At 34.6% G+C, this 25405-nt stretch overlaps 2 protein-coding genes across 2 annotated transcripts; one reads left to right on the top strand and one right to left on the bottom strand.

Moving 5' to 3' along the window:
• Window positions 1-1160: 1160 nt before the first annotated feature.
• Window positions 1161-2495, top strand: LOC127806489 (caffeoylshikimate esterase-like). Its single transcript, XM_052343829.1, has one exon. It carries the CDS (start codon window positions 1230-1232, stop codon window positions 2202-2204), a length of 975 nt encoding a protein of 324 aa, XP_052199789.1. The 5' UTR covers window positions 1161-1229; the 3' UTR covers window positions 2205-2495.
• A 4208-nt stretch (window positions 2496-6703) lies between these two features.
• LOC127806806 (protein disulfide isomerase-like 1-4) lies at window positions 6704-14073 on the bottom strand. The gene is made up of 12 exons (XM_052344329.1): window positions 13444-14073; window positions 12649-12778; window positions 11668-11833; window positions 11462-11580; window positions 11292-11372; window positions 9645-9731; window positions 9424-9498; window positions 9212-9280; window positions 9051-9131; window positions 8811-8945; window positions 7402-7458; window positions 6704-7187 (listed from the first exon to the last, which is right to left on the bottom strand). Exons 1-12 carry the CDS (start codon window positions 13962-13964, stop codon window positions 7020-7022), a joined length of 1689 nt encoding a protein of 562 aa, XP_052200289.1. The 5' UTR covers window positions 13965-14073; the 3' UTR covers window positions 6704-7019.
• Window positions 14074-25405: the final 11332 nt, after the last annotated feature.

Below are 25405 nucleotides of genomic sequence, written 5' to 3'. Positions count from 1 at the left end.
GAAATGGACTGTAAATTTCTTATGGTTAATAAACCTTCGTTGTTATGTTTTGATGACAGATGTTTAATTTGAAATGGTTGTGGTGTGCAGACGGCACCAGTGACAAGAGCAACTGTCCGTAATTCCCAGTTAGGAAATGCTGTCCAAGAGGCCATAGAGAGGGGGGTCTGAGTGTTCAGAAGAGGTCCAAAGTCATTTAATGGGGCGAGGACCAGCTGGTGGTCGCCAAGTAGATACTGAAGCGGCCAACTAGCTGAAAGTATTTGTGGATTTGCACCCTCCAACATTCAAATGACAGCTGGAGGCTGATCCGAGCATAGTGGAGTATTGAATGGAAGATATTTATCAGTTGTTAGAATACATGGATTGTCCTAAAGACCAATGGGTGAGATGCGCCACTTTTGTATTTACCGAACAGGCCAGGGTGTGGTGGCGATCGATAGCTGAGATGCTAAGAGAGCAGAATGCTCAGTTGGCGATGGTCGAAGAGCAAGTACAACCGATAAGCTGGGAGCAGTTCAAGGATGGGTGACCCCCTGTGAAGTTCGCGTAGGCCCATCAGGGTAGATTGTTCTGGTCCTTCATATCGCTCAATGTAGGATGTTATAGGTGGTATCAAAGCCGACCTTTGAAGAAGGCGGTTCAATGAGGGCGGGGAGTGGCGCTGGGGCGCGAGACCTAATCAAGTAGCGACTCTTGGCAGGCTTCTAGGATGGCAGCCTTCAAATGGAAGAAGATCTGAGACTAGTTATAAGGTCGCATGACGAGAACGTCATGTGCTCAAGGGGGAGAGAATGTAATACCTTGAGAGTCCAAAGGATGATAGTATATATTGAGAATAACTAAGGAATGAAACAACCCCAACTGGATACCTTTTGGACTGAATGTAGGCAATGAACTCCGGGTTAAGCGTGCTTGAGTTGGGAACAGTTCAAGGATGGGTGATCGTCTGGGCGCGTAAGTCCATCAAGGTAAGTTGTTCTGATCCATTCTATCACTCGATGTAGGATGTTACACCAACCATCCCGATCATAGATAGGAAAGCAAGATTGAGCAGTGGATCGCCTCTGTCCCACCTTACATTACCATGCGCTTAACGTAGCATGTAACCTCTCCGTACCAGTACAAGTTGTGAGCGGCCAACTGTTTCGCCCCATCGGTTGCAAAAAATCCCTTTTATATACGAAGGAAAAACGTTCATCGCGTGATACCCCCACGCCTTAGACAAGATGGTGCATCCGGTGGCCGAAGCCAACGAGAAGAGCCCCTTCGGCTTGCTCACGCCGGCCGAGTTCTACGCTCGCCACTCGGTTAGCCACTCGTCCGAGTACATCACCAACTCTAGGGGCCTCAAGCTCTTCACTCAGTCCTGGATCCCGCTCCCGCCGGCCGAGGTTATCGGCACCGTGGCCATCGTCCACGGCTACACCAGTGAGTCCAGCTGGTTCGTGCAGCTCACGGCGGTGCTCTTCGCCGAGTCCGGCTTTGCCTGTTGCGCCATCGATCACCAGGGCCACGGCTTCTCCGACGGCCTTGTCTACCACATCCCCGACATCAACCCTGTAGTCGATGACTGCGTCTCCTTCTTCGACTCCTTCCGCGACCGCTACGCGCCGTCGCTCCCCTCCTTTCTGTACGCCGAGTCCCTCGGCGGAGCCATCGCGCTCCTCATCACGCTCCGCCGCGGAGGCTCCAGCCGGCCGTACAACGGCGTCGTTCTCAGCGGCGCAATGTGCGGGATTAGCGAAAAGTTCAAGCCGCCGTGGCCGCTTGAGCATTTCCTGTCCATCGCCGCCGCGGTGGTGCCGACCTGGCAAGTGGTGCCGACTCGCGGCTCGATTCCGGACGTGTCCTTCAAGGTGGAGTGGAAGCGGAAGCTGGCGGTTGCAAGCCCAAAACGGCGCGTGTCGAGGCCGCGCGCCGCGACGGCACAAGAACTTCTGAGAGTGTGCAGGGAGTTGCAATCGAGGTTTGCAGAAATCGATGTGCCGCTGCTGATTGTGCACGGCGGCGAGGACGTCCTCTGTGATCCGGCGTGTGTGGAGAAGCTGTACCAACACGCTTCAAGCAAAGACAAGACGATTCGGATATTCCCCGGGATGTGGCATCAACTGGTGGGCGAGCCAGATGAGTATGTGGAGTTGGTGTTTGGGGAAATTGTGGAGTGGCTGACCACTAGAGCTGCACGCGCCGAAGGCGCGTGAGATATTAGTGGCTGGTGATGTATGCAGTCAATGCTAGTACAACGAGTAATTGGGGGGAATATGGGCCGCGTTGAAAAAAATCTATTTAAAATATTTTGTTGTCTATGGTTGGTTTAATCTACGAAAACGAAAATATTTTTATTAGGAAAGGAAAATCTGAAATAAATATTTATTAAAAAAAATAAATATAAATAAGGTTTAGAATAAAAATATTTTCAAAATGAAAAAACAGCTTAGGTGAAGTGTTTCCATCTAACATAAGGTACAATTACAGGCACTAATTAACATTTCTTCTTCTAATTACAAAATAGTAATTAGAAGAATTTGTATGTTCTAATTACTAAATAGTAATAACGTACAAGTTCTCAGCGTGTCCCCTCCCTCTTGTCTCTGTTGGAAAATTAATTATAAGAATTTGTATGTTGTTAGAGATTATAAATGATCATTTCTTCTTCTAATTACAAAATAGTAAAAAGAGTATAAATAGTGGGTGGGGGCCATGCCATCAACCCTTGAACCTGGCCGGCCGGGGTGGCGATGCCGATGGGGATAGAGGGAGAAATAAAAAAGAGTCGTCATAAGCGGAAGCAGGGGCGGGGCAGAGGGATGGGAGACTGCCCATCTCAAAAACGCAACTCATCCATACTCGAGGCCTCTTACTTTGTATACACCTAATACAATCAATCAACCTTAATTAACAGGTGGGTTCGGATAGTTTGATTTGGGGATCGGCCTCTTATGGCTTAAGATAAAATTTAAGTTTAGGCTTATAAATAATTTTTATTACAAAAAAATATTAAAAATTCCCTTGTAATCAACTCTTGATTTCTTTCAAGTGTTGTAAAAGACTAAAAAATTAGCTTGAGTTTTGTACTAAGAACGCTACGTGTGATTTTACAATTAAATACTTGGCCTTTTTAACAGACTTTTTTAGTACAAAAGTTAAGTAAAAAGTTCGTGCTAAACAAGTCTTTAATTTTTTAAATTTGGTTCGATAATAATTTTATAAAATTTAATTAAGTCTATAGATCCAATTGATTGGAGTTATATAAATAATGTTAAAACCCCACCTTTTGTTTGTTTGTTTCCATGCTCTTTATTTCCGATTTGTTGTATTAAAATTTATATTAAAACCCTCATTGGGTATTAGTATGTTTACAATTGTTAATATAACCCAAAAATTTTAATATAACGATTGTATAAGCAACTATCACTAATAATTGACCACCACTACCATCTTCGACAACAACCAAAGTTGGAAAAAGTGGAGACAACAACCAAAGTTGGAAAAAATTGGAGAGAGATAGACTTATCGCCAGCAACGACCAAGAGAAGATTGGTAGCTTATGGTTGTAGTCTACTCCTAATTGTAGAAATGCTACTAGCGTCGACGTTATCACTTGCCCACAATCACTATCATCCATATCTTCAGGCTTGGCCCTGGACCAGGGCGGTCAGTGAGACCGCCCTGGGCCCATTATTCGGGGTCCAAATTGTTTTTAATAATTATTATATTATATTATTATAATTATTAATTAATTTAATATTTTTTTTAAAAAAAAAAACCCTCAACGCCTAGCAATGCTGGGTTGACTTCAAGTCCGCTTCCTTCAGCGGACTTGAAGTCTGGTTAGACTAAAAATTTGTTTTTATATTATAAAAAAAATTATTTTTACTTCAAATATTTAACATATAGAGAAATTTTCTTTTTATTGGATGAAAAAAAAATTATTTTGCTCTATAAAAAAGAACTTATTGAATTCTTATAAATATTCATCTTGTTTATATATTGTAACATTTTATTTTAAATTTTAATATATTAAAACTTGAATCAATACAATTTATTTGACTTAAATATAGGGGTGGTAATACAGGTTGACGGTTCGTAATTGTGTCGTATTGAGACACACGTATAACACATATCAAGTTAAGCCGAACACAACTCGTTTAATAATCATGTCAAATTCCTTAAAGTCGAACATGACACGTTTATTAAATGTGTAACACGACACGACCTGTTTAACCCGTTTAATTAAACATGTCGTGTCACCTGTTTAACATGTTTAATTTAAATGGGTCGTGCTATATCATCTGTTAAACGTGTTATTTGGTGTATAATCATGTTAACGTATTCAGATCAACTCACTAACCCTTTTAATTAAACGTATCATTTCATATATAATCGTGTTAACATATTCGGGTCAACCCGTTAACACGTTTAATTAAACAAGTCATTACATGTATAAAGGGATTAAATGGGTTGATCCACCTAAGACACAAAAATAATCGTGTTATAAACGGGTTAACCCCGTTTTTAACCTCAACCCTAACCCACTTAACTCCGCGTCATGTTGTGTCGTGTAATCAGGTCGTGTCCAAAATTGTCAACTTTATTTGAATGTTAAATTTTTAATTAATTTGAACATATTAGATCTTTGTTAAAAAATAAGAATAAATTCATCACTAAATTTAAATATATATATATATATATATATGAAGGACTAAATTTTACTTTTGCCCTGAGTACTAAAAACTTGAGGACCAGCACTGCATATCTTCTCTCTCTCTCTCTCAAGCTTTATCTATTCTTGTGATACGACTAATCTCTATTCATTGCCACCATTAAAAATTCATCGTCAATTGTCTGTCTATTCTCCTCTTCACCAATGAAAAAAACCCTAGTCATCACAATTGATTAAGGTTCCTCAATCAATCGGATCACTAATTCAAAAACCCAATCGAAACCCTATCAAAACCATCATATTGAGGCAATCAACATCTGCCAAATCCCATCGATTGTCGACACGAAAGGGTTCTGTTTCATATAGAGTCATTGCTAGCATAGTATTGACTTCTATTTCGTGAAAGAGGTTGGGGGGGTTTCATTGTCAATCACCATTGCTATCAAAGAAGAAGAATAGATAAAAAAAACAAATGACAAGAGAAAGATGAGCAAAGAGAAAGAGGAAAAGAAAATTTAAATATAAGAGTAAAAATAGTTAATTTGTACATTTTATTGACTACGAATGAAGTCAATATTATTTTTAAAAATATAAAAGTAATTAGTGCAATTTAGATAAGCCAAAATTAGTTGTGTTCAACAAACAACCAACTCCCTGGCCATCCCTACTAACTGCATGCCCGCCTCGCATTGAATGCGTGAAAACTCCAAAGCCTACTTTTGAGATATTTTGGTACCAACCTAAGAGATTATTTCCCAATTTGGGTAAGCAAATTAAAGGACAGGACAGGGGCTAACAAATGTTTGGGTCTCTGATTATATGCTTATTGTAAGTTTCATTTGATTTGCGTTTGATATAATTTAATGTCTTAATTTAATGTATTAAGTTCAGTAATTAACAGGTAATTGTTGATAATCAAAACGTTCTTTATACCTATAAAAAAATATAAATTATTAAACCTTGCAAGTTGGAGTCCTCTTTGCCCTCCATGCTTGTTACTCCTACTACTGTCCTTGATGGACCATATTTTTTTTTTTTTTGTTTTGTTTTGTTATGGTTACTCAGTTCGACTCAATTTAATGATACTTGAATTTATAATTTTAGGTCTAGAATTAACCTAACTGGTACTTCACAATAAATTGATTACTGTACTTTTTAAGTTTTGTTAAAATTTAATTTCTCTTTTAATTATTTGTCAAATTATGTTAATATAGATCTCAAAACCACTTGATTGTGACACTGTTAAGTGGATAGAGCATTAATTTTATTTAATGGTGTTATAATTGATACACATTTAAAAGTTTAAATATATTTTTGATAAATTTTAAAAGTTATTAAATAATTAATATATTGGTCAAAGTTCAAAAATAGTTTAATAATTTACCCTAATTAGTAGGCAGATTTATTTTTGGTACCAAAGCACCGCGTACGTAAAAAAAAAATGAATTCTGAATCTTTTAAAAATAAAAAATTACCAGAAAATTCTAAAAATATAAAAGAAACAAACATAACTAAATAAACATAAAATGAATGGTTTATGGGGTTAGAATCAGACAGAGAATGATCATTACATATGAAACTTTTATAACCCAATCATACCACTTATCAACAGTACAAAATAACAAATAAAAGTCATTCTTAATAAGTTAATAATTTATCATACTAAAAAAATTATATTGATTAAATAAAACATGCAATTGAGTATCATAATTAATTATACAACTGTTATTTCTTTTTTTCCTCTTTGCTATTTAATCAAAGAGACAATAATTAATTAATATTATTAAAAATGCTAAGAATACAAAAAAAAAAAATCATTAAATTTGAAGTGACTTATTGGGAATGTGCCTGCAGAACCCGGCCCCGGGGAAATTAATAAGTGTGTTTCAAAGCACCGTCACCGATGCACGCCTCACCCACTAAATAAAACGTTCACTCAATAAAATTTGTGTTTTTCACCTCGCCTTGATAAGCGCCAGAGACTCGCCCCCAACTTCGCCTCTTAAAAACGCTAGTAGTTAGGACAGATGATGATGATGATGATGATGATGATTGGTTCTTTATAGAAGCAAAGATTACTTAAATAAGAAACGTATCCATAATCTAATAGGATCGGTGGCTTGCTGCCACCCTTCCAATCTAAAATGCTTCTCAGTTCGCTAGTAAATTTTGCACTAACAGTAACAGCACTATAATTCACTATACCCCCAATAACTCTTATATAATTTTCTCCCATTTCTGTAAAGATCATCTGAAAATGATCAAAAAGTAGCATCATAAAAACTTCAAAAAGAGAAGAAAAACTGCCTGCAGCAACATAGTGCAATTTTCCCAAGGAAAAACTTCACAAACCTCACAGTTCATCTTTCACTGTCTCGTTGCTGCTGTTCTGGCTCTCAGTGTCATCAGACTCCTTGGGTTTCTGTGACTCAGCTGGTTTTTGCAGCTTGAAAGGAATGGTGGCGTGCTTCTTCAGGAACTTGTAGAATGCCACTACTGTGCGGTCGGTATCGACAGTAATCTGCAAAATGCGAACATCAACGAGGCAATACTACACATAAAGTTGAGTCATGCTGATACTTTAAGAAGAAAATGTGCAGCAGAACACTAGTATCTAAATGAGATCCGGTCCAATTATAAATTGACCTGGACCAGCTCAATACACTTGTTATATCTAGATCATTAGAAATCTGAATCAGAACCATTGACAGACCTAAGAAGAAAGTTTCACTAACCGGATCAAAACTCTTATTTCCGGCCGGGAAGAAAAGAAGGGTTGGGAAACCGTCAGCCTGCAAAAGCAAAGAGCAAAAATTTCACTCGACATTTGTTTTTACTTTTTTACATGATGCTGACACAGATAAGTATGTATCACTTTAAAAGCTCTCTCCAGTTTGTCATCGATATACACTTCCCTACAGCTGGTCAAATGGATAAAGTCAAACCTCCAGATGCAGATGTATGTAGAAATAACAACAATCAGAGTATAATAGTGTTGCATCAAGTTGAACGGCTAGAGTGTTAATATATCTAACTTATGAAGTCACTTGAAAATGAAGAACTAACTGAAAAGGAGTTGATGAACATTGAACTAAAGAAGGTCAAGATGTGTGGTCATTATACTAAATTCAAGCCAAACTTGACGTAAAAACATCACAGGTAATTCAATTTCAATACAACATACTCGTATCCTATAAATTTACCTTTTATTGACATGTTAGTAAATACACTCGTTTCTTTCTTTATTTTTTTCCCTTTGTCAGAAAAAAATGTTGACTTAACAATTGAAATGAATCCCAAAACTTCAGTGGTTTGCTCTCTCAATTCTACATTCGGGACTAGGACTTGTGAAACAAAAAAGAAAAGTAAAAATAAATGTTATTAGCATGCAAAATCAAATATGCATAAGTTTATATCATTTTCCCTTTTGCTAGAAATCCTTATTCCAAACATAAAGATTTTAACATGCCAAATTGTAAAATAATAAAGAAATAGAAAATAAACATAGGAATCACCGTGCTCCAAGAAATGCCATTTTTATTGTTATTTTGAAATGTGCTTTTTAGATTTAATTCAAACAAGAATATATATATTTTTTATTAGATGTATAATTGTTTTTAACAAATTCTAACATGTTAAGCTTATTTGTACCACATTTTAGATTACCCATTTAACATGCTCCAGTCCCTATTAGTATTGGAAACGTTGAGCCAACTCTGAACTAGATTACCCATTTGACCATATTTTGTCTACATAGCAGATGGAGAAATTTACAAACAGTTAAAGCAAGATATAGCAGAAATTATTCTTTTACTGTATATCTGATTTGCTCATTGTGACTCAAAAACCAAAAACCAGCTCTGATCTAAACTTCAGATCTCATAATCTTAAGGACCAAATCAAGAGGCAACATAGCCTGTCTTTTCTGCTGCTAAACATTGAGTAAACACCATGAATCAAACCTCTCCATCCATACAATTTAACTCTCCTTGAATCAGCCCCTACTCAGAGTCAAAGTATAAACTCTCATTTTTTCTTCTCTTCTGGCATGGAAAAATGAGCACCTAGAGAACAAACTACCAAAACAAAAAAGATTATATTGAAGGCAGGCATTTTTCCTTCTGGTGAAACAAAGATATCATACCTTTGCCCTAGGGTGCTCATTTGTGGTTCCATCCATCTTGGCGATAACAAGTGAATCAATGCCCCGCAAATACTTGCCCAGTTTGTTGTATATTGGCTCCAGTGCTTGGCAATGCCCACACCAAGGAGCATAAATCTAGTTTAAGGACCAGAAATAATGAGTCACAATGACATCAAAACAAACCATTGTAGTTAATACAAGATGAAGATTTTGAACTACATGTACACAAAGAAGATTTACCTCAAGAAGAACATCCTTTGACTCATCCAAAACTATTTCATCAAAGTTATTGCCAACCACTATTTTGACATCCCCATCATTCTGCATCACCCATAGATGGAAAAGAGTTGATTAGAGGTTTGTGATTTCATGTCAAACAGTGGAATTATCCGATGACTTACTGTCTCTGGAACTGGATCTGACTTGTAAAAGGGTTTAAGTTTGTCATCGAGGAAGTCCTCTGCAAATGACTACAACATGAAAAATCATATGACATCAGGATATAACTTTCCAAAATGAAATTTCAAGCAAAAATCTCATAAGTTCTGGCATTCTGTTTTGTCCAACCCAAATCTAGAAAATCAACACGGAGAAGAAAAAAATGCGTGCAGACCTTAATGTTGCTTAAGGTCAGTTTGCCATCCAACACAAATTTTCTGGCATCATCGTTCCCTGTGTAGGCAAGAACCTGCACATAGTGAACAGCAACTGAAATTTTATTTTACTTTGTGCTGGCTAAGTAAAAATAAAAAAGCTATACATCAGCAAAAGGGGGTGGGGGTATATGCATCACAGGATATTTGAACTACAGGAGTGAATGCAGGAATAACTCACTCTTGGAGCATCTCCAGCTACACCAAAGTACTCTGAAACTGGCTTCCCAAAATCCTCATTGTCCATTTCAACGATTACAAAAATAAGCTTAAACAATACAACAATAACAACACATCAAGCCTTTATCCCACTAAATATATAAATATCTTAATTATTAACAATAAATTATATGAAAAAACAGTTGCTATAAAAAGGGATAAAGCCAACATCTGGGCATATTTAGGTTCTCATCTCTTCATCGAAAACCATTTTGAGAAAAGTGCGACACAAATGAAACTACTGTTCATTAATGAAAAAAGTTGGCACTCATGAAGAGTTCCACCGTCATTCACTTCAAACTTCTACATGGCTAACCTAAATGGTGGAAAGATTATATGGCTCTTCACATTTACAAAATTTAAGCATGTGAAATACAGAGAAAAACTTGCATAAAAGTAAGATGCTTTTGCCAATATTTTTTACCCTCAACCACCAAGTACAACTTTTGTCACAAAAAGAAAGAAAATAGAGGACTGGATGTGTTTTCCAATATAGTGAATGCCAACAATAACATACAACTCTTTGTCACAAAAGAAAAACCGAGTACAATTTCACACCTCTCTCATCTAGTACACTTACCAAACTCCTCTTCAATGTTGTTGAAACCTAACAACTGAGGACTAACTTTAGTGCAACAAATGAAGTGTAGTGGAGGACAACTTCACACCTCTTTCAACTCATCAATAGACCAAATTGTCAAGTGTCAACTTAGCATCATATCACTAAACTATATGCAACACTTACCAAATATCAAGCACAGAGCAACTGAATTGCTGACATAGCATCACATCATCACACAGCATGCAACACCCCCCAAAGATTAAGAGGAGAACTCCACACCCAACATCAAATCATTACTCACTATGCAACACTCATCAAATATCAAAGTGAAGAAGGAAATGCAAAGTTAGGGAAGGTCCTCCAGAATATTAAGAAAAATTATTGGGGGATTCTACCTACCCTTTTCTTGTAGAAGACTTTTGAAATACAACATTTCCTCCCAGCTAGATGACATTCCCCTCCACCAAGATTCAAGATAGGAAAGCAACAATCTCAGATTCTAGGATTTGAATAACAAATTCTCAAAGAAAACATAGTGCTGATTAAGCAGACTTGAGAGGAAAGAATGGAACTTGCAATCTACTTCCTACTCTTGTTAAACCATGAATCATAATCAAGAACTAACCATGAAAAACAATGGGATAGTGAAAACAGAAAATCTCACCAAGCAAAAAAAAAACTCCTGTTGTTAACAATTTGAACTACACATGGACACATGGTCGTAGCCCTTGACTGAATGGTAGATCCATTTATTTTGCTTTGGCATTTCAACTCTACAGAGAAGGATTATTCTCAGGAACTGAAAAAATCTAAATAATATCTTTATCACGGACAATTCAGATGGTTTGGCTGCAGGGTGAAATTTTCCTCATGTTTTCTTATTCCATTCCTAGCTGTTACTTTTCATTTTATTGGATGATGCTCATAAATAATTGTCATGGGAAAATGAAAACAAAAGATGAGGTTCAAGAAGTAGGAAGGAAAGGGAACAAATATGGGCCCTTTCAACATGCAAAAGAAGAAGAAATAATTAGTTTTAACAATCACCTTCCCCTTAAAAGGCTTTGCTGCCTCTTGGAATGTGGGTATGAGCTTGATAGAATCATTTGAAGTAGCAAAAAGCAACAACTGAAACAGGGAGGAAGAAAAGATATGTCAAAATAGTGAAAGCTGAAAACCCTGTATATGAGTTAAGTGACATTAGTATGAGGTGGAACCTGCTTCTTAATTGGATTCTCAAAGATTAGTGGAGCAATTTCCCTAGTAAAAATGGTTACAAGAGGAAGCTTGTTCTCATATACGAATTGTGTGATTTCTGACTTGGTGAATTGACCATCTGTAAGCCCAAATGAGAGGATAAGAAAAGATTCTGGGTAACAAAAATTAGAAGTGTCTTAATTATTAGCAATGACAAGGAACTGACCAAAGTGGCTAATCTTTTCAGCTTCTTTTTTCAGCAAGACCAAAGCTGGACGTTTGGCTTGGGGATCAATGTGGAAAAGTTTTGCCACTTCTGTGCTAGCAGTTTGATAGAAGCTGACATCATCTTCCAGTCTTGAAGCAGCAGCTAGTTCCTCACTCTGTGGACCCTGCATGTGTGTTGGAAAATGCATAAAACATGTACCATCAAAAGAAATATTTTCATTAAAACATCTTGACTCTTTAAAGATATCAAGGTCTAATATTTAGAAGTTCCAGATGCAAAGAAATTCTTCATGCTAAAAATTACAAATATAACCATCATGACTTCTTATAGATCCCACAATTGGAGTGATAAAGTTTGACTTGGAAGTGAAAAAGACAGATCATTAACTTGCAATGGCTTTATTCAAGAACGAAACTTTAACAAACTGACATTAAAATTGTCATTTTGTTGTCAAAGTTGACTTACACAAATCCATGAGCAGCGTCAACTGATGGGTAAGAAGTTGGCATGATGGATCTTTTTCCTTAAAGATTCACATAAATCAAATGCAACTCTATGATCCATAGGCCATTAACCTTTTTAATCTCAAAGTAACCAAATCCATAAATGAGAGAATGCCATGAAGGTGGCAAACTTTGTACAGGAATGCAACTGTATCATTGATAATGCCTTCTTGAACTTGGAATAAATCACTATATGTGTTCAGTACATATGACAATTTATTTTGTAAATTGATAGTCATTATTTGTGATTGTAAGATCTAATTATTAATTTAAGTCCTTGGAAAAATTTAAGACACTGATTAAACAGTTGAGAAAAATTTATGTTTTAGCATCAGTAAGAGTGACAGAAAAGTTTTAACCCAAAAAAATGACTGGTGCATTTCAGACGCAAACACAAGGAAATTTATAGTAATATGTTTTGGATATTAATGACGTAATACATTCAAAAAGGTCCCAGTTCATAGAGGAGCCATACCACTAGAGTGTCAAGGAAGCCCAAAACTACTTTGGATTCAGACGTCAATATTCGTTCAGCTTCCTCTACTGTTGTTAGGTTGTATATGCCAGGCCCAGTCTTCTTCTTCACCCAAGTCACTATAGCATCCCTACAAAAGTTAATTACGAGTAATAAGTCACACATGAAAAAGGAGAATGCCTACTCAATCACCTGGAAGCTACAAAATTCAGCATATGACTTTGTTCTATCCAAAAGACAGAAAATGTCATGGAGTAGAAACTATAGGAAAATGTGAAAAGCTTCAAGTAAATAAGCGTTTGGATGCTCATGCTCTGGAAGATTTGATGCAATTCTGCTAAGTTGCATAGGCATGTCACCACAAAAGTGAGATTGAGTTTTGCAGTATTTGCCACCCTAGCCGTAGCACGATTGAGAACCATGGGAACACAAGTCATAGAAGGTAATTCCTAGAATTCCCAATCAAAGCACCAAGCTTTCAACTTCTCTGAAATCTGAAAATCGCTGTAGAACTTTTAGATTTTAATCCATTCAGAACTCAGCATCACAAAAACTTTTTGGCAGCGGACAGCGAGTCTACCTTCCATTTCAATACGAAATACGCCCAGTCATCTCGTTAACATAATTAATTTCATAATTAGCCTTATTTTGTTCAGGCTATTAAGATTTAAAAAAAGAAAAACTCTTCTCTGTTTTCTCATCAAAGAAAGAAAATCTAGAGTCAACAAACAAGCCCCCAAATCAAAATTAAATACAAGGAACTAAAGAGAAGATAAAAGAAAGAGAGAAACTTACTTGGTCCTCTGGCCAGGATAATCCTTATGAACGCCATCAATGAAGAAAAACACAGTCGGAAACCCCTGGATCTCATACTTCTGAGCGAGGTCAGTCTCCTCCGCCGCGTCCACCTTCGCGAGCACCGCCTCGCCCTTCAGCTCGGTCGCGGCCGCGGCGTACTCCGGTGCCAGGGCCTGACAGTGTCCGCACCACGGCGCGTAGAACTCCACCATCACGTAACGGTTTTGCGCGATAAAATTGCTGAAATTCGAGTCCTTCAGCACCACCACGTCCTTCTCGTCAACCACAGGCGTCGAGTACGCCTCGTGATCGTCCGAATCTAAGGCCCCGTCGTCCTCATAGAGGTCGTCGTAGTTCTCGAAGTCTCTCTGGTACTGATCTGGATGCGACGATTCGGCGTCGCTGTCCTCCAGAAAACTGAGATCCTCGTCGTCGTTCGAGAGAGTAGCCGCGGAGCAGTAAATGCTGAGGAGAATGAGAACAGAAACAGAGAAAAAGAGAAGAGACTTCACCGCCATCGAAAATGGCGGTTTCGGACAACGCAGAGAGAGAATTGCAGAATCTATTTGAAAGGGAGAGAAGAAAGTGGAGCCTTAACAGCACAGAGAGTAGACGAGAACTGTAATCGGCTATTGGTGTAGGGTTTTAAATTGCTAGGGATGCCGAATAGGAAACCGCCATGTGTAATAAATGAGTCACAGTTGGGCTGGTTGACTTTTGCGCTCGGCAGCTTTCTTCCATACGATCTAACTCCGGGGTGTCGCGTGCTCCGCCGTTCTGGTGCCGCCGAAAGTTCCAACAGGTCATTTAAACTCGGCACGTCGAAAATCCTTTTAGGTATTATAATTTTTTAATTTAAAAATATTTATAATCTTAAAACTTCAGTATTATTGCATGTTTTTTTTAATATTTAAATTTTTTATTTGCTGATGATGTGTTTGAAGAACAAAATGTATTTATCAACCCATGTATGTGAATATTCAAACATTAGGATATAAATAAAATGTATTTATGTTTTTGAAAAAATATTAACATTAGCCATTTAGTTCATTTGCCCAAACACCTTTGACTTTATCCAAACAAGTTTCAATCCGTGTGGAATAGTTTTATTACTTATTTATGCCTGTTTATTTGCTTGGAAATATACAACTGAAGCTATTATTAATTGTATACCTAATTTGTTACAAAATGTCTTGAAAGCGTTACAATCAAATTACTTATTATGATCTGTATTGATAATTTTTTATATGTCAAATCGACATATGATATCTTTTCAAACCATTTATTCAACTTTTTTCTTTGTAATCAAGACTAATGTTTCTATTTTCTACCAATTTAGTTAGTAACAACTATGAAAATTTTTCTTTACTCATCACTTATGGAAAAGGACCCAAGATGTCTACTCCTCATTGCACAAAAGGTATCAATTGAAAGATATTCTAGGCAAAATGAATATATGCAGGTCGTTGACACTTATCACATTTTTTTTACTTTCTCAAGAGCATTTTTTTATAATGTGGGCCAAAAGAATCTTGCTTAATGTATTTTGGATGCTAATGCTCTAGATCCTAGGTGTTCTCCACAAATATCTTCATGTATTTCTGTTAGAGTGTACTTAGCTTGTCGAGGACCCCAAACATTTCAATAAAGGTGTTGTGAAGGGCTTCTTGTATAATATATCCCATCAATTATGGTAAATTTATCTCCCTAAATTTTCATTTGTCTTGCAATTATTGGATCAACGAGGAGTTCACTGATTTAGGAATTTTTGTATTGGAATTCTCCAATCATCAACAGTTTCTATGGCAAGTACTTCTAATTCTTCAATACTAGGATTCTGAAAAGTCTTAACATATATTTTTCTTTCACCTATTTCTTTTGCAGATGCTAATTTCAACAAGGTATCAACATGATTGTTCAATGTTCTATTGATTTGTATTATTTGAAAATCTTTGAAGAGTTGTGAAAGTCCTAATTTTTTTGCAAGTATTGTACCATTATTGGTTTACTAGCTTCATATTGTCCTTGAAATTGTTGTACTATTGGTGTGTTGTCGTAGGCAACCAAAAATAAAATCTATATTGCTAAAAATTTATGTAGTGGTGTGAGTAAAGATTGTTCCCATGGAGAGTATCTAACCTAATTTATGCTACGCAAACAACGATGAGGGGGGTTAAGTATAACGTAAACAATTTTAAGAAAAACGACTAAGGAACAATTCAAATTAAAATATCGAAATCAATCAAAAAAATAAATCTTGGTCTAAGGTAATATTCACCATCGAAATCTTACAACTGGTCATCGATGCAAGTAGATATCAATTCACACTTTGAATATTCACTGTTAGAACTATTTTCTTATCTCTTTTTAGTCATAATTAATTATAAAATAGGCGACCTAATCAATTTTAACTACTAAATAACCCAAGACAAGTAGAAAATGTTTAATCTAGTAGCAGCTTTAAGAATCAGAGAAATCGATAAAGCTAAACAACACGAACACAAACAATTGTATTTAATTCAGTCGAGCGTTCTTCCTAAGATCTAATAATTTTTTAAGCAGCAAATTATTAAATCTTAGTTGCTTCACAAATTAAAGGGATCAAATAATAACTGATTTGATAAATAACTTAGCAGTAGATTGCAATGAATAATAAACTAGTAGGCATCCTAGTAATTAAACGAGACAATCATGAAGATAGGTATAAAAGAATGTCCGATACTCAAAGCATAAATTGAATAATAAAAACAAATTAGATCTCACAATTTTATTGATTTTGAGACTTCCGTTTCCTTCGACCAATTATAAAAAATTAGCCACACAGGGTCATAATGAAAACTCAAAGGAGAAGTAAGAAAATAGAGGAAAGAGATGCATCTCTATTAATTCTATGTAAATTCGCCGCTTGTTGCTAGTCCTTCTTTTAATGTGTGAATCTCTAATTGTCTCATTCATATTAATGTATTATTAATATATATACATGCATGTGTGACGCCTTAACCCTCCATATTCATTGGCCCTTAAATTGCACTTCCAAATTGAATTGGGGTCTTCATGGCTTCCTGGGCTCTTCAATTGTTTGTTGCAAATTCTTTTAATTAATTAATATTATATAAGGGCTTCAGTTCTCCTTTTCCTTTCAATTTCATGGGCCTCACTTGAACTTCAATTGATTAAAATAATGTATTTGGGCCTTCAAATCCACCAATTGCAATTTCTTCGTGTCTTCTTCTCCAATTTTTCTTGTCTTTCCAAATCTAAAAACTTTAGAAAATAAACTACGTCAAATCCACGTATTAGACTTGCAGGCTAAGAGAGTTCCAGAACGTCAACGATGTATGTGTAGCAACTTCAAGCCCGATTTAGACCTTGATGCATCTAGTATCTCTCAAAAATCAAAACATGAAAGTTGTAAAGATTTTTCTTTTCGTTCTATAGCATCTTGAATCATCTCAATCAAAGCTCGGATGAAAGTTATGTCCGGATTACAAAGCAATGTCGAAACTATCTAAAATCACCTAATTAGCTTCGTTTTGTATTTCATGCCTCCATTTGCATCCTAAATCAAAATATAAAAATAATGAGTACATTTAGACACCAAATAAATATAAAAGATTAAACATTAAGGAAGTAAAATATAATATTGTACATTCTCTTCAACTACTAATTGTGAATCACTATGTCTAATCAATTTTTTGGTTTAAATTTTTTGAGCTAAATTCATTCCAACAATTAAGGCCTCATATTTTACAATATTATTAGAACTTGCAAAGGCAAAAGGTAGTTAGTACTTAAGAATATCACCCTTTGAAAATATCACGACTACAATTGCTCCATTTCCTTGTGAACTGGAGGCCCCATCTACAAATAATTTTCATTTAATAGGATCATCTAGTGGAAATTATGATCATGTGTGTATTCCATTATGAAATCTACTAATTAAGACTTAACCTTTGATAGCTTATATTGGCTGAAAATTAATATCATATTCACCCAGCTCTATGGCCCATTTAGTGAGTCTTCCAAAATATTCTAGTTTTTGTAATATTTGACATAGTGGTTGATCAATATGGATTGTGATAGGATGAGCTCAAAAATAAGTCGTAATTTTCTTGAAGTTGTTACTAATGCCAACACAATCCTTTCAATATGAGGATATTGTGTTTCAGACCCTTGAAGAACTTTACTAATGTAATAGACAAATTGTTCTCTCTATTCATTCTTTTGTAATAAAACAACACTAACTATAGTGTCACTCACTCCCAGGTACATAAACAAAGGCTTCTCAATTTTAGGTATTGTCAATAAAGAGACTTCCTTTAAATATTCTTTCAAAGGTTTTCTGATAATCATTTGTCCACTTAAAACTTTTGCCTGCCCTTAAGGTTTGGAAAAAGGCAAATTTCTTTCTACTAAATTTAATAAGAATCTATTTAGAGCAACTACTCCCAATTAATCGTTGAACTTCTTTGATAAAGGTTAGAGGTTTCATATCTAGGATTGCTTATATTTTCTCTGGATTAGATTCAATGCCATATTGTGTTATCATGTATTCAAGAATTTTCCAGATTGTACTTTGAATAAACACTTATTTGAGTTGAGTTGCATATTATATTTTCAAAGTACCTCAAAAACTCACATTAATTTTTTCACATGTGATTCATTATTTTTATTTTTAAGAATCATATCATCCACACATGCTTCTATTGTGTTTTCCAATAAGTTTTTAAAAACTTTGTTAACCATTATCTGATATGTAGCTCTTGCATCTTTTAATCCAAAGGCATAACTTTTGTAGCTATAAGTTCTCCTTTTTTGTGATGAAGACAATTTTTTTACATCTGGTGGATGCATCATGATGTGATGGTATCTTGAAAAAGCATCTAGAAACTTAACAACTTATATTAAGAAGTTTCATCGACCAACTTATTAATCCTGGGAAGTGGATATGAATCTTTTGGGCATATTTTATTAAGATATGTGAAATCCATACAAATTCGTCATTTTCCATTTACTTTTTTTACCATAACTATGTTAACTAAATAGTTAGGAGAATAAACTTCCTAGATAAATCCCGCCTCTAGTAATTTATCGATTTCTTCATCGAGAACTTGTTGTCTCTCTAGGGTAATGTTGGGATTTAAATTTAAATGATGAGAGATTATTTTTTTTCCTTATTCCAAGCATATATGTTGGTGTCCAAGCAAATGTACTAGCATTCTCTTATAGACATTTCACAATTTTCTTTTTAATTTATTCTTGTAATTGACTCCCCACATATACTAGCTTTTCTATATCCTCTTTCTGTAATTGTATTGCTTCTAGTTTCTCCATGGGCTAGGATTTATTCATAGGTTGTTCTGTAATGGTGAGGGTTTTCTCTTTATCTTTCTTCTTTGTGGAGGAGATGTAACAATTTCTTACTTTTCTCTGATCTCTACGAACTTGTCTCGCTCTATTAGATGTTGTAAATTTCATTAAAAGATACATAAAAAATATTACAACTCTCATGTCATTCAAGAGTCCAAATATAACATTTTATGTTATTGAGGGTGTTCTGACCACCATAAAATTAGCTTGTTTGGTAGTATATCGAGGCTCTTCTATCCTAATGTAATTGCCAATTGTACAACCTCAACTATAAGAGCTGATTTTCCTGTGAAACTAAACAAATGCGAGTGGATAGCTTTTAAATGGTTTGGAGAAATATTCATCTTCTCAAAGCAATTATAGTATATTAAATTTACTTAAACTATCGTTATCTATCAATATTCTTTCAATGGGGTGTTTGGCAATCACTACTGAGATGACCATGGGATCATCATAGGGTTTTATGATGTCTCATTGATCTATAGGCATAAAGGTAATGACTTCTTCATTTTCTTATATGGGCATTATGACTTGATAGGGTTGTCTTGCATAAGTCTTTTTTGAGGATAAAGTATGGCCTGCCATGGTTTCCCCTCTAATATTACATGAATAGCTTGATTAGTAAGTTCATTGTCTAGCAGGAGATTTTGTGTTTCATCTCTTCTTCTTTGTTCATACTATCTTTCTTCAACATGCATGTCTTGTCTTTTTGACCCTTTTTCATATCTCTTATCATTTCTCATATCCATATCTTCTATTCAAATATACCTTCGAAGCATTCCACCTCTTATAAGGGATTCAATTTGATTCATTAAATCTCAACATTTGTTAGTTGTATGTCCATATATTCTATGGAATCTACAATAAATATTTATGTCTTTCCCCATAGGTCGATCTATATATATATATTTTTTTGAAAAATCTTAAGAGATTTGATCTTTCAATTGTAGCCAAGATATGAGATCAAGGGTCAAAAAGCTGAGTAAAATTCTTATATTGTAATTTTGGGGGACCATCACTTTTTCTAGATTTCTTCTCTTTTTTACCCTTTTGATCATCTGAGTCTATTTCTTTTCTCTTATTCTTCATTATTGGCAACCTCTATCTTTACCTCAACTTGCAATATTGGCACGTACAAATAAATCGGCTAATGATGTTGGTTGTTTTAAAGCCAATGATTCTCGTAAAGGTATAGATTTAGTGCCTTGAAGCATTACCGTGACTTCCATGCTGACATGCAAATCTCAAATTTCTAACATGGAATCTCTGAAACAATCCATGTATTGTCTTAAAGTTTCTTTACTTCCTTGTCAAATACTAAGTAAATAGGAGCATCTTTCTTGTGTCGACAATTTATGATGAATGTCTTTATAAATTATTTCCTTAATTATTTAAAGGAGGAAATATACCTTTCAGTGAGATTGTTGAACCAAATATAAACATGATTTGTTAAAATTAAGGAGAAAGCCCACATAATAACATTTTCCCAACCATGTATCATTATGGTAGATTCATAGTTTTGTATGTGATCGTGGGGATCTATCTTGCTCAAGTAAGAATTACTCTAGGGTATTTTAAATTTTGAAGGAAGCAATTTTTCTATAATTTTTGCGGTGAAGGGAGTTTTCATTCCATCTGAGTCTTCTTCTACAGTTACCAATTTCCTTTCTTCTATAACTTACTTTACTATTCTTTTGATATCTTCAACATCTCGAGCAATGAGGTTAGATTGATTTGGCTGCAGCCTAAATACTAATCAAATTACCATACTTTCAACCATTTCATGATATTTTTCTCCGGAATGTGGAAGGACTCTTTCATTTTTGATTGGAGCCACCCGAGGTTGATCCAAATATTCTCATGGTACAATCTCCAAAAGACTCTCTTAGTTAGAGGAAATGTTATGGAGTCTCTAGGAACTTCAGACAAAGCAGTCTCCCCAAGTATAGGATGAGGAGGGTTATCAACATTAGAAGCCTCTTCGTCATGTTTGTTACCTGCGGGTTGAGATCTTGTGCGAACCATTTTAGTTTCCTTAGGCTTTTTAAACATTTATCACATATGGCGTCAATTGTTGTTGTTCAAACACAACGATGAATTTATTTACTTAGAATGTTGTTGTCAAACCGCTTAGATTTTGTAAAAAATAGAATGATTATAGGGTACAAGGCAGTCCTTGTTTGGGGTGTGCAAATGATCGATTTGGTTAGTGAACCGACCAAAATTCAATAACCGAAAAAATAGAACCGATGTACAAAATGTTAGACTGGGAGGTGCTATGGCACACACCAAAAGGGGTGGTGAATTGGGTATTTTAAAAACTTGATAGAACTTGAAATCCTTTTGATGGAAATTCGATGCCAGTGAGGATTATTGAAATGCTTGAAATAATAAATGAAACAAAAATCACAAGTAAGAGATGAACACAAGGATTTATAGTGGTTCGGCTTAACCCAAAACTAATCCACTACCTTAGCTCCTCACTAAAGATTTTCCAAACAATCCACTCAAAAACCCTCTACTTAAACCAAGTAGGTCCTCTAATTCAAGATTAGGAATTACAATCTCCTACTTATACAAGTAGGCCCTTTAGCTACACAAGGTAGGAAATACAAGAAATGTAGAATAGGAAAGAATCTAAGAGATGAATCTCTTAATTTCAATGTCTCTCAAAATGATACAAGGTTTAAATGAATACATACAAATTAAGATCAAAGCCTTGAAGAGAGAAAAATAAAGCACGATCAATATAAATACAAATTTGTATAAAATGTAAGCTCAAATCATTTCCTTTCCATCCATTAGCCTCTTCTTGATCTCCTTGATTTGTATTTATAAGCATCCCAATAGTCTTGCCCAAAACTAATCATTTTGTGACCGTTGGAGAATGAAAAACTAGCCATTATAGCTTTCTGCGAAAAGAGTTAGTCGACAGAAGATAATAGATAGTCGACAGATTCATAAACAAAACAAGGCTTAGTCGATAGAAGAGATGGGATAGTCAACATAGCAAAAATATGAAAAAAAAACTTATTCTAAAATACACACTGATAGTCGATAGATCAAATTATGTAGTCGACAGAACCATGAGGATAGTTGACAGATCAAAAAACATAATCGACTATTCAAGGCATAATCGACAGATGCAAAGCACATAGTCGACTATACTCTTAGAAAAACTTAACACTTAGTTGATAGATACTACAAAAAATACTTTTAACTTCATTTTTCAATATCCTAAATCATAAACAACACACACACATATATATATATATATATATTGGAAAATACTTTGATTACATACATTTGAGATTACTTAAGACATCATTTAATTTGAAGCATTAAAATAATAAACATCATCAAAACTGTATAAAAAAAAACATCACAAAACTAAACCAAACCGATCAAAGAAACCCAAAAACCAAACTAACCAAACAAAATTTGTAAAAATCGAACTGAAAACCGAACAACCCACAAAATAACCGAATAGATTGAACTAATGTTCAGCCTTACTATTGTTGCCGACCACTTAGTTAGCCGATGATTCCAACGATCAAAACTGATCATCTGATTCCCCCAACCGCAATGGTTCATATATCCAAAAATGAGTTTGATCCAACGATTGATTTTTTGTAGATCTAAAATTTAATTTTATGGTGAAAAAACTCAAAACACGTTTTTGGAAAAACATTGCCGACCACCATCCACAGCTGATTATGATGATTTGAATTAACCATCAGATTTGCCTTGGCTCAGTAACCAACATACCCAAAAATTGAAAATGATTTAATGGTTAGATTTTAGTAGATCTAGGTTTTAATATAGAATACCTATCCACAAGAAGTTGCCAAAAAATTACCAAAGGGGTCATTAGTGTCGACGGGTGAGCATGATGGTGTGCAAATTGGAGGGAGAGAGAGATGCTAGGTTGGCTTTGACATTGGTGTCAGTGTCGGAGGGAGACGAAAGGTCAAGCGAATCAGAGATGAAGACGAAGGGCCAGCCTTTCGCTCGACTATTCGACCTTTTGTCTTTAACTCTCCATCTCTGGCCCTTTATCTTTGTCTCTAGTAGTTGCAAAAGCAATTGGAAATACAATTGAAATAAATTATTGGAGAAGCCAAATTCAAAAAGGAGATTGAAAGGACAATTGAGGGGAGTTGGGCTGCAAGCTTCTTGGAGAAGCCAAATTGAAAAAGAAGATTGAAGGGGTAATTGAAGAGAGCAGGGTTGCAAGCTTCCTGGAGAAAGCAAATTGAAAAAGGAGATAGAAAGACAATTAAGGGGAGCAAAGCTACAGGTGCATGATTAAATTGGGAGAATGGTTCTCCCATGGAAGGCCAGGCAGAAGGAATGACCGAACAAGCGAGCATCGGTTCGATCTTTCCACATTTGTTTATTGATTTCCTTTTATACTGCACTAAAAAAGATGTCATTTTAAAATTTATGTCATTTCGATTAGTTCAGTTAAACCAACAACGAAAATTGAACCGATACCCAATAATCAAACTTTCTCCAAAAACTAACCAAACTGCTAATCGTCTATTAAATAAATGAATCGAACCTACTAATTCGGTTGATTTAGTTCAATTAGTTCGATCTAACCAAATTTCTACTTAGTCTTAGTCCATGTTCAAATATTCCAATACTTAAAGTTAGATACTCAATTTTATTAAAGACTTGAATGTAATATTGAAATCAATATCAGATGCATACTCATTTTTTGAATAAAAACTCATATCTATTTATAAAAGAGCATGAGAATTTGTGATAAGTATTGAGATCCACTATAATTAAGATTCTTATGAATAATGTTTATATTTCACATAACTTTTCGAGGAATTCTTGAATTTTAGAGTTATTTTGTTAGCACTTTATTCAAGATATTTCCCAAAATAAGGGAGAAAATGTACATAACAAACCTTGGGATGAGACTATAATAGTCTCAGGGACTAGTCTTTGGGAGATTGTAATCGTCTTCAGATTTCTTATGCAATTTCCGAGAGACATTTCACATATCCAATAGACGTTTAGTCTTCCAGGTATCATTTTTAGCCCAAAATGATATTTTGAATTTTAACTTTTTTTTTGTTTGTTAGTAGATTTTTGCATATGACAAATCAGAATTCATTTGATAGGGGAATGCAATGAAATTTGATTTGAAATATGAAATATAAAACTACAATGGAAATGATTTTTTTATTTCCCTTCAAATAAAAAATCATTATTCCCCCCCCCCCCCCCCAAAAAAAAAAAATAAAAGAAGGGGAAGAGGTGAACTGTTAAATTAAATCAAAATTTATAATCTGATGCTTTTCATTTGATTTAGTATTCTCTACTATACGATCTAGTTTGTGATTTTTTTAAGAAAATGATTTGCCATTTGTTTTTAGTCGTAAATCATAGTATATATGTGTGTGTGACCCATGCTATGCACTGTTGAATTAAATCAAAATTTGTAATATGGTTTTATTCATTTTTATTTGATATTTTTTATGATATGATTCAATTTGTGACTTTCTCAAGACCATAGTGTCTTGTTTGTTTTTGCTCATAAATATGTGCATAAAATTGTTAAGGAAAAAAAAACTTTGACAAATAGATCAACGGTTTGGTTAGTTGTAGACATAAATGACAGATGGAACCAGTGTTGAAGACAAACAAAATGGTTTGGTATTTTTATAAAAGACTTTGCTAAATGATTAGAATATATCTAGATATAAAATTATTTAATACTTGTTTTATATTATTTTAATGATATATTTAACAAAATAAAAAGATAATTTTAACCTTATAAAAAATTCAAAAATTATGACTAAAAAAGATATTATTGGTAAATAAAATGATAAATGGCATAATTATTCTAATATCAATAATTAAAATAATAAAAAAAGATATTTCTATCTGGATTCTATCCAAATAGATTTATTGTTTTATAAAATATATTATTCTAAATTATTTGAATAATATTTTAATTATTACAATAAACTAGAGTAAACAATATCATAAATTTTGAAATAGTGTTAACAAGTGCTCAATATTTAGCCTCAATACTAAGTTAAAGAATTAGGGTTTGCAATTAAAAGAGGAGGTAAAAAAAAGTAATAATAATAGTCGATAATAATTTATTGTTGATGAAGACAATGAGATGCAAATACTAAATTTCTATAAGTCTTTCCTTTTGTTTTGGGTGTGGGTTGTGCTTATATTATTAATTTGGGTTGTGCTCATATTATTAATTTGGGTTGAATTATTCGTGTTTTTTTTTTTTCTTTTTTTTTAACGATTGCAAAGTATATTGTTTACGATCAATGATCATTTATAATGTTTTTATTTTATAATTTTTTAATATTTTTTATTTTGTGTGATTTTAGAAAAGACATTTTACAAATTTTTATAAAATTAATTATAATTAATTAATGACAATGTATGTGTTGTCGTGCAGTAATTAATCTTAAAACAAATTGAAGTCATTTTTTAAAACACAAAAGTAATTAATATAATAATTTGATAAAACCTGTAAAGTGGACTGTGAAATTTATCTTTAAATAAACTCATAGGGGTAAATTTGTCATTACGGTTCTGTAGC

Source organism: Diospyros lotus, chromosome 7, assembly GCF_014633365.1.
Source record: "Diospyros lotus cultivar Yz01 chromosome 7, ASM1463336v1, whole genome shotgun sequence".
Taxonomy (NCBI): domain Eukaryota; kingdom Viridiplantae; phylum Streptophyta; class Magnoliopsida; order Ericales; family Ebenaceae; genus Diospyros; species Diospyros lotus.
Note: the sequence above shows the minus strand (reverse complement) of the source record. Positions and strands in the feature narration are given on the sequence as shown.

Bases quoted from the DNA above. Each gene is read 5' to 3' on its own strand.
- LOC127806489 (XM_052343829.1), top strand. From the start codon at position 1,230: ATGGTGCATCCGGTGGCCGAAGCCAACGAGAAGAGCCCCTTCGGCTTG.
- LOC127806806 (XM_052344329.1), bottom strand. From the start codon at position 13,964: ATGGCGGTGAAGTCTCTTCTCTTTTTCTCTGTTTCTGTTCTCATTCTC. The intron at 12,779-13,443 runs GTAAGTTTCTCT...TAACTTTTGTAG, and splicing joins TATCCTGGCCAGAGGACCAA to GGATGCTATAGTGACTTGGG. The intron at 9,499-9,644 runs GTGAGTTATTCC...CACTATGTGCAG, and splicing joins TAGCTGGAGATGCTCCAAGA to GTTCTTGCCTACACAGGGAA.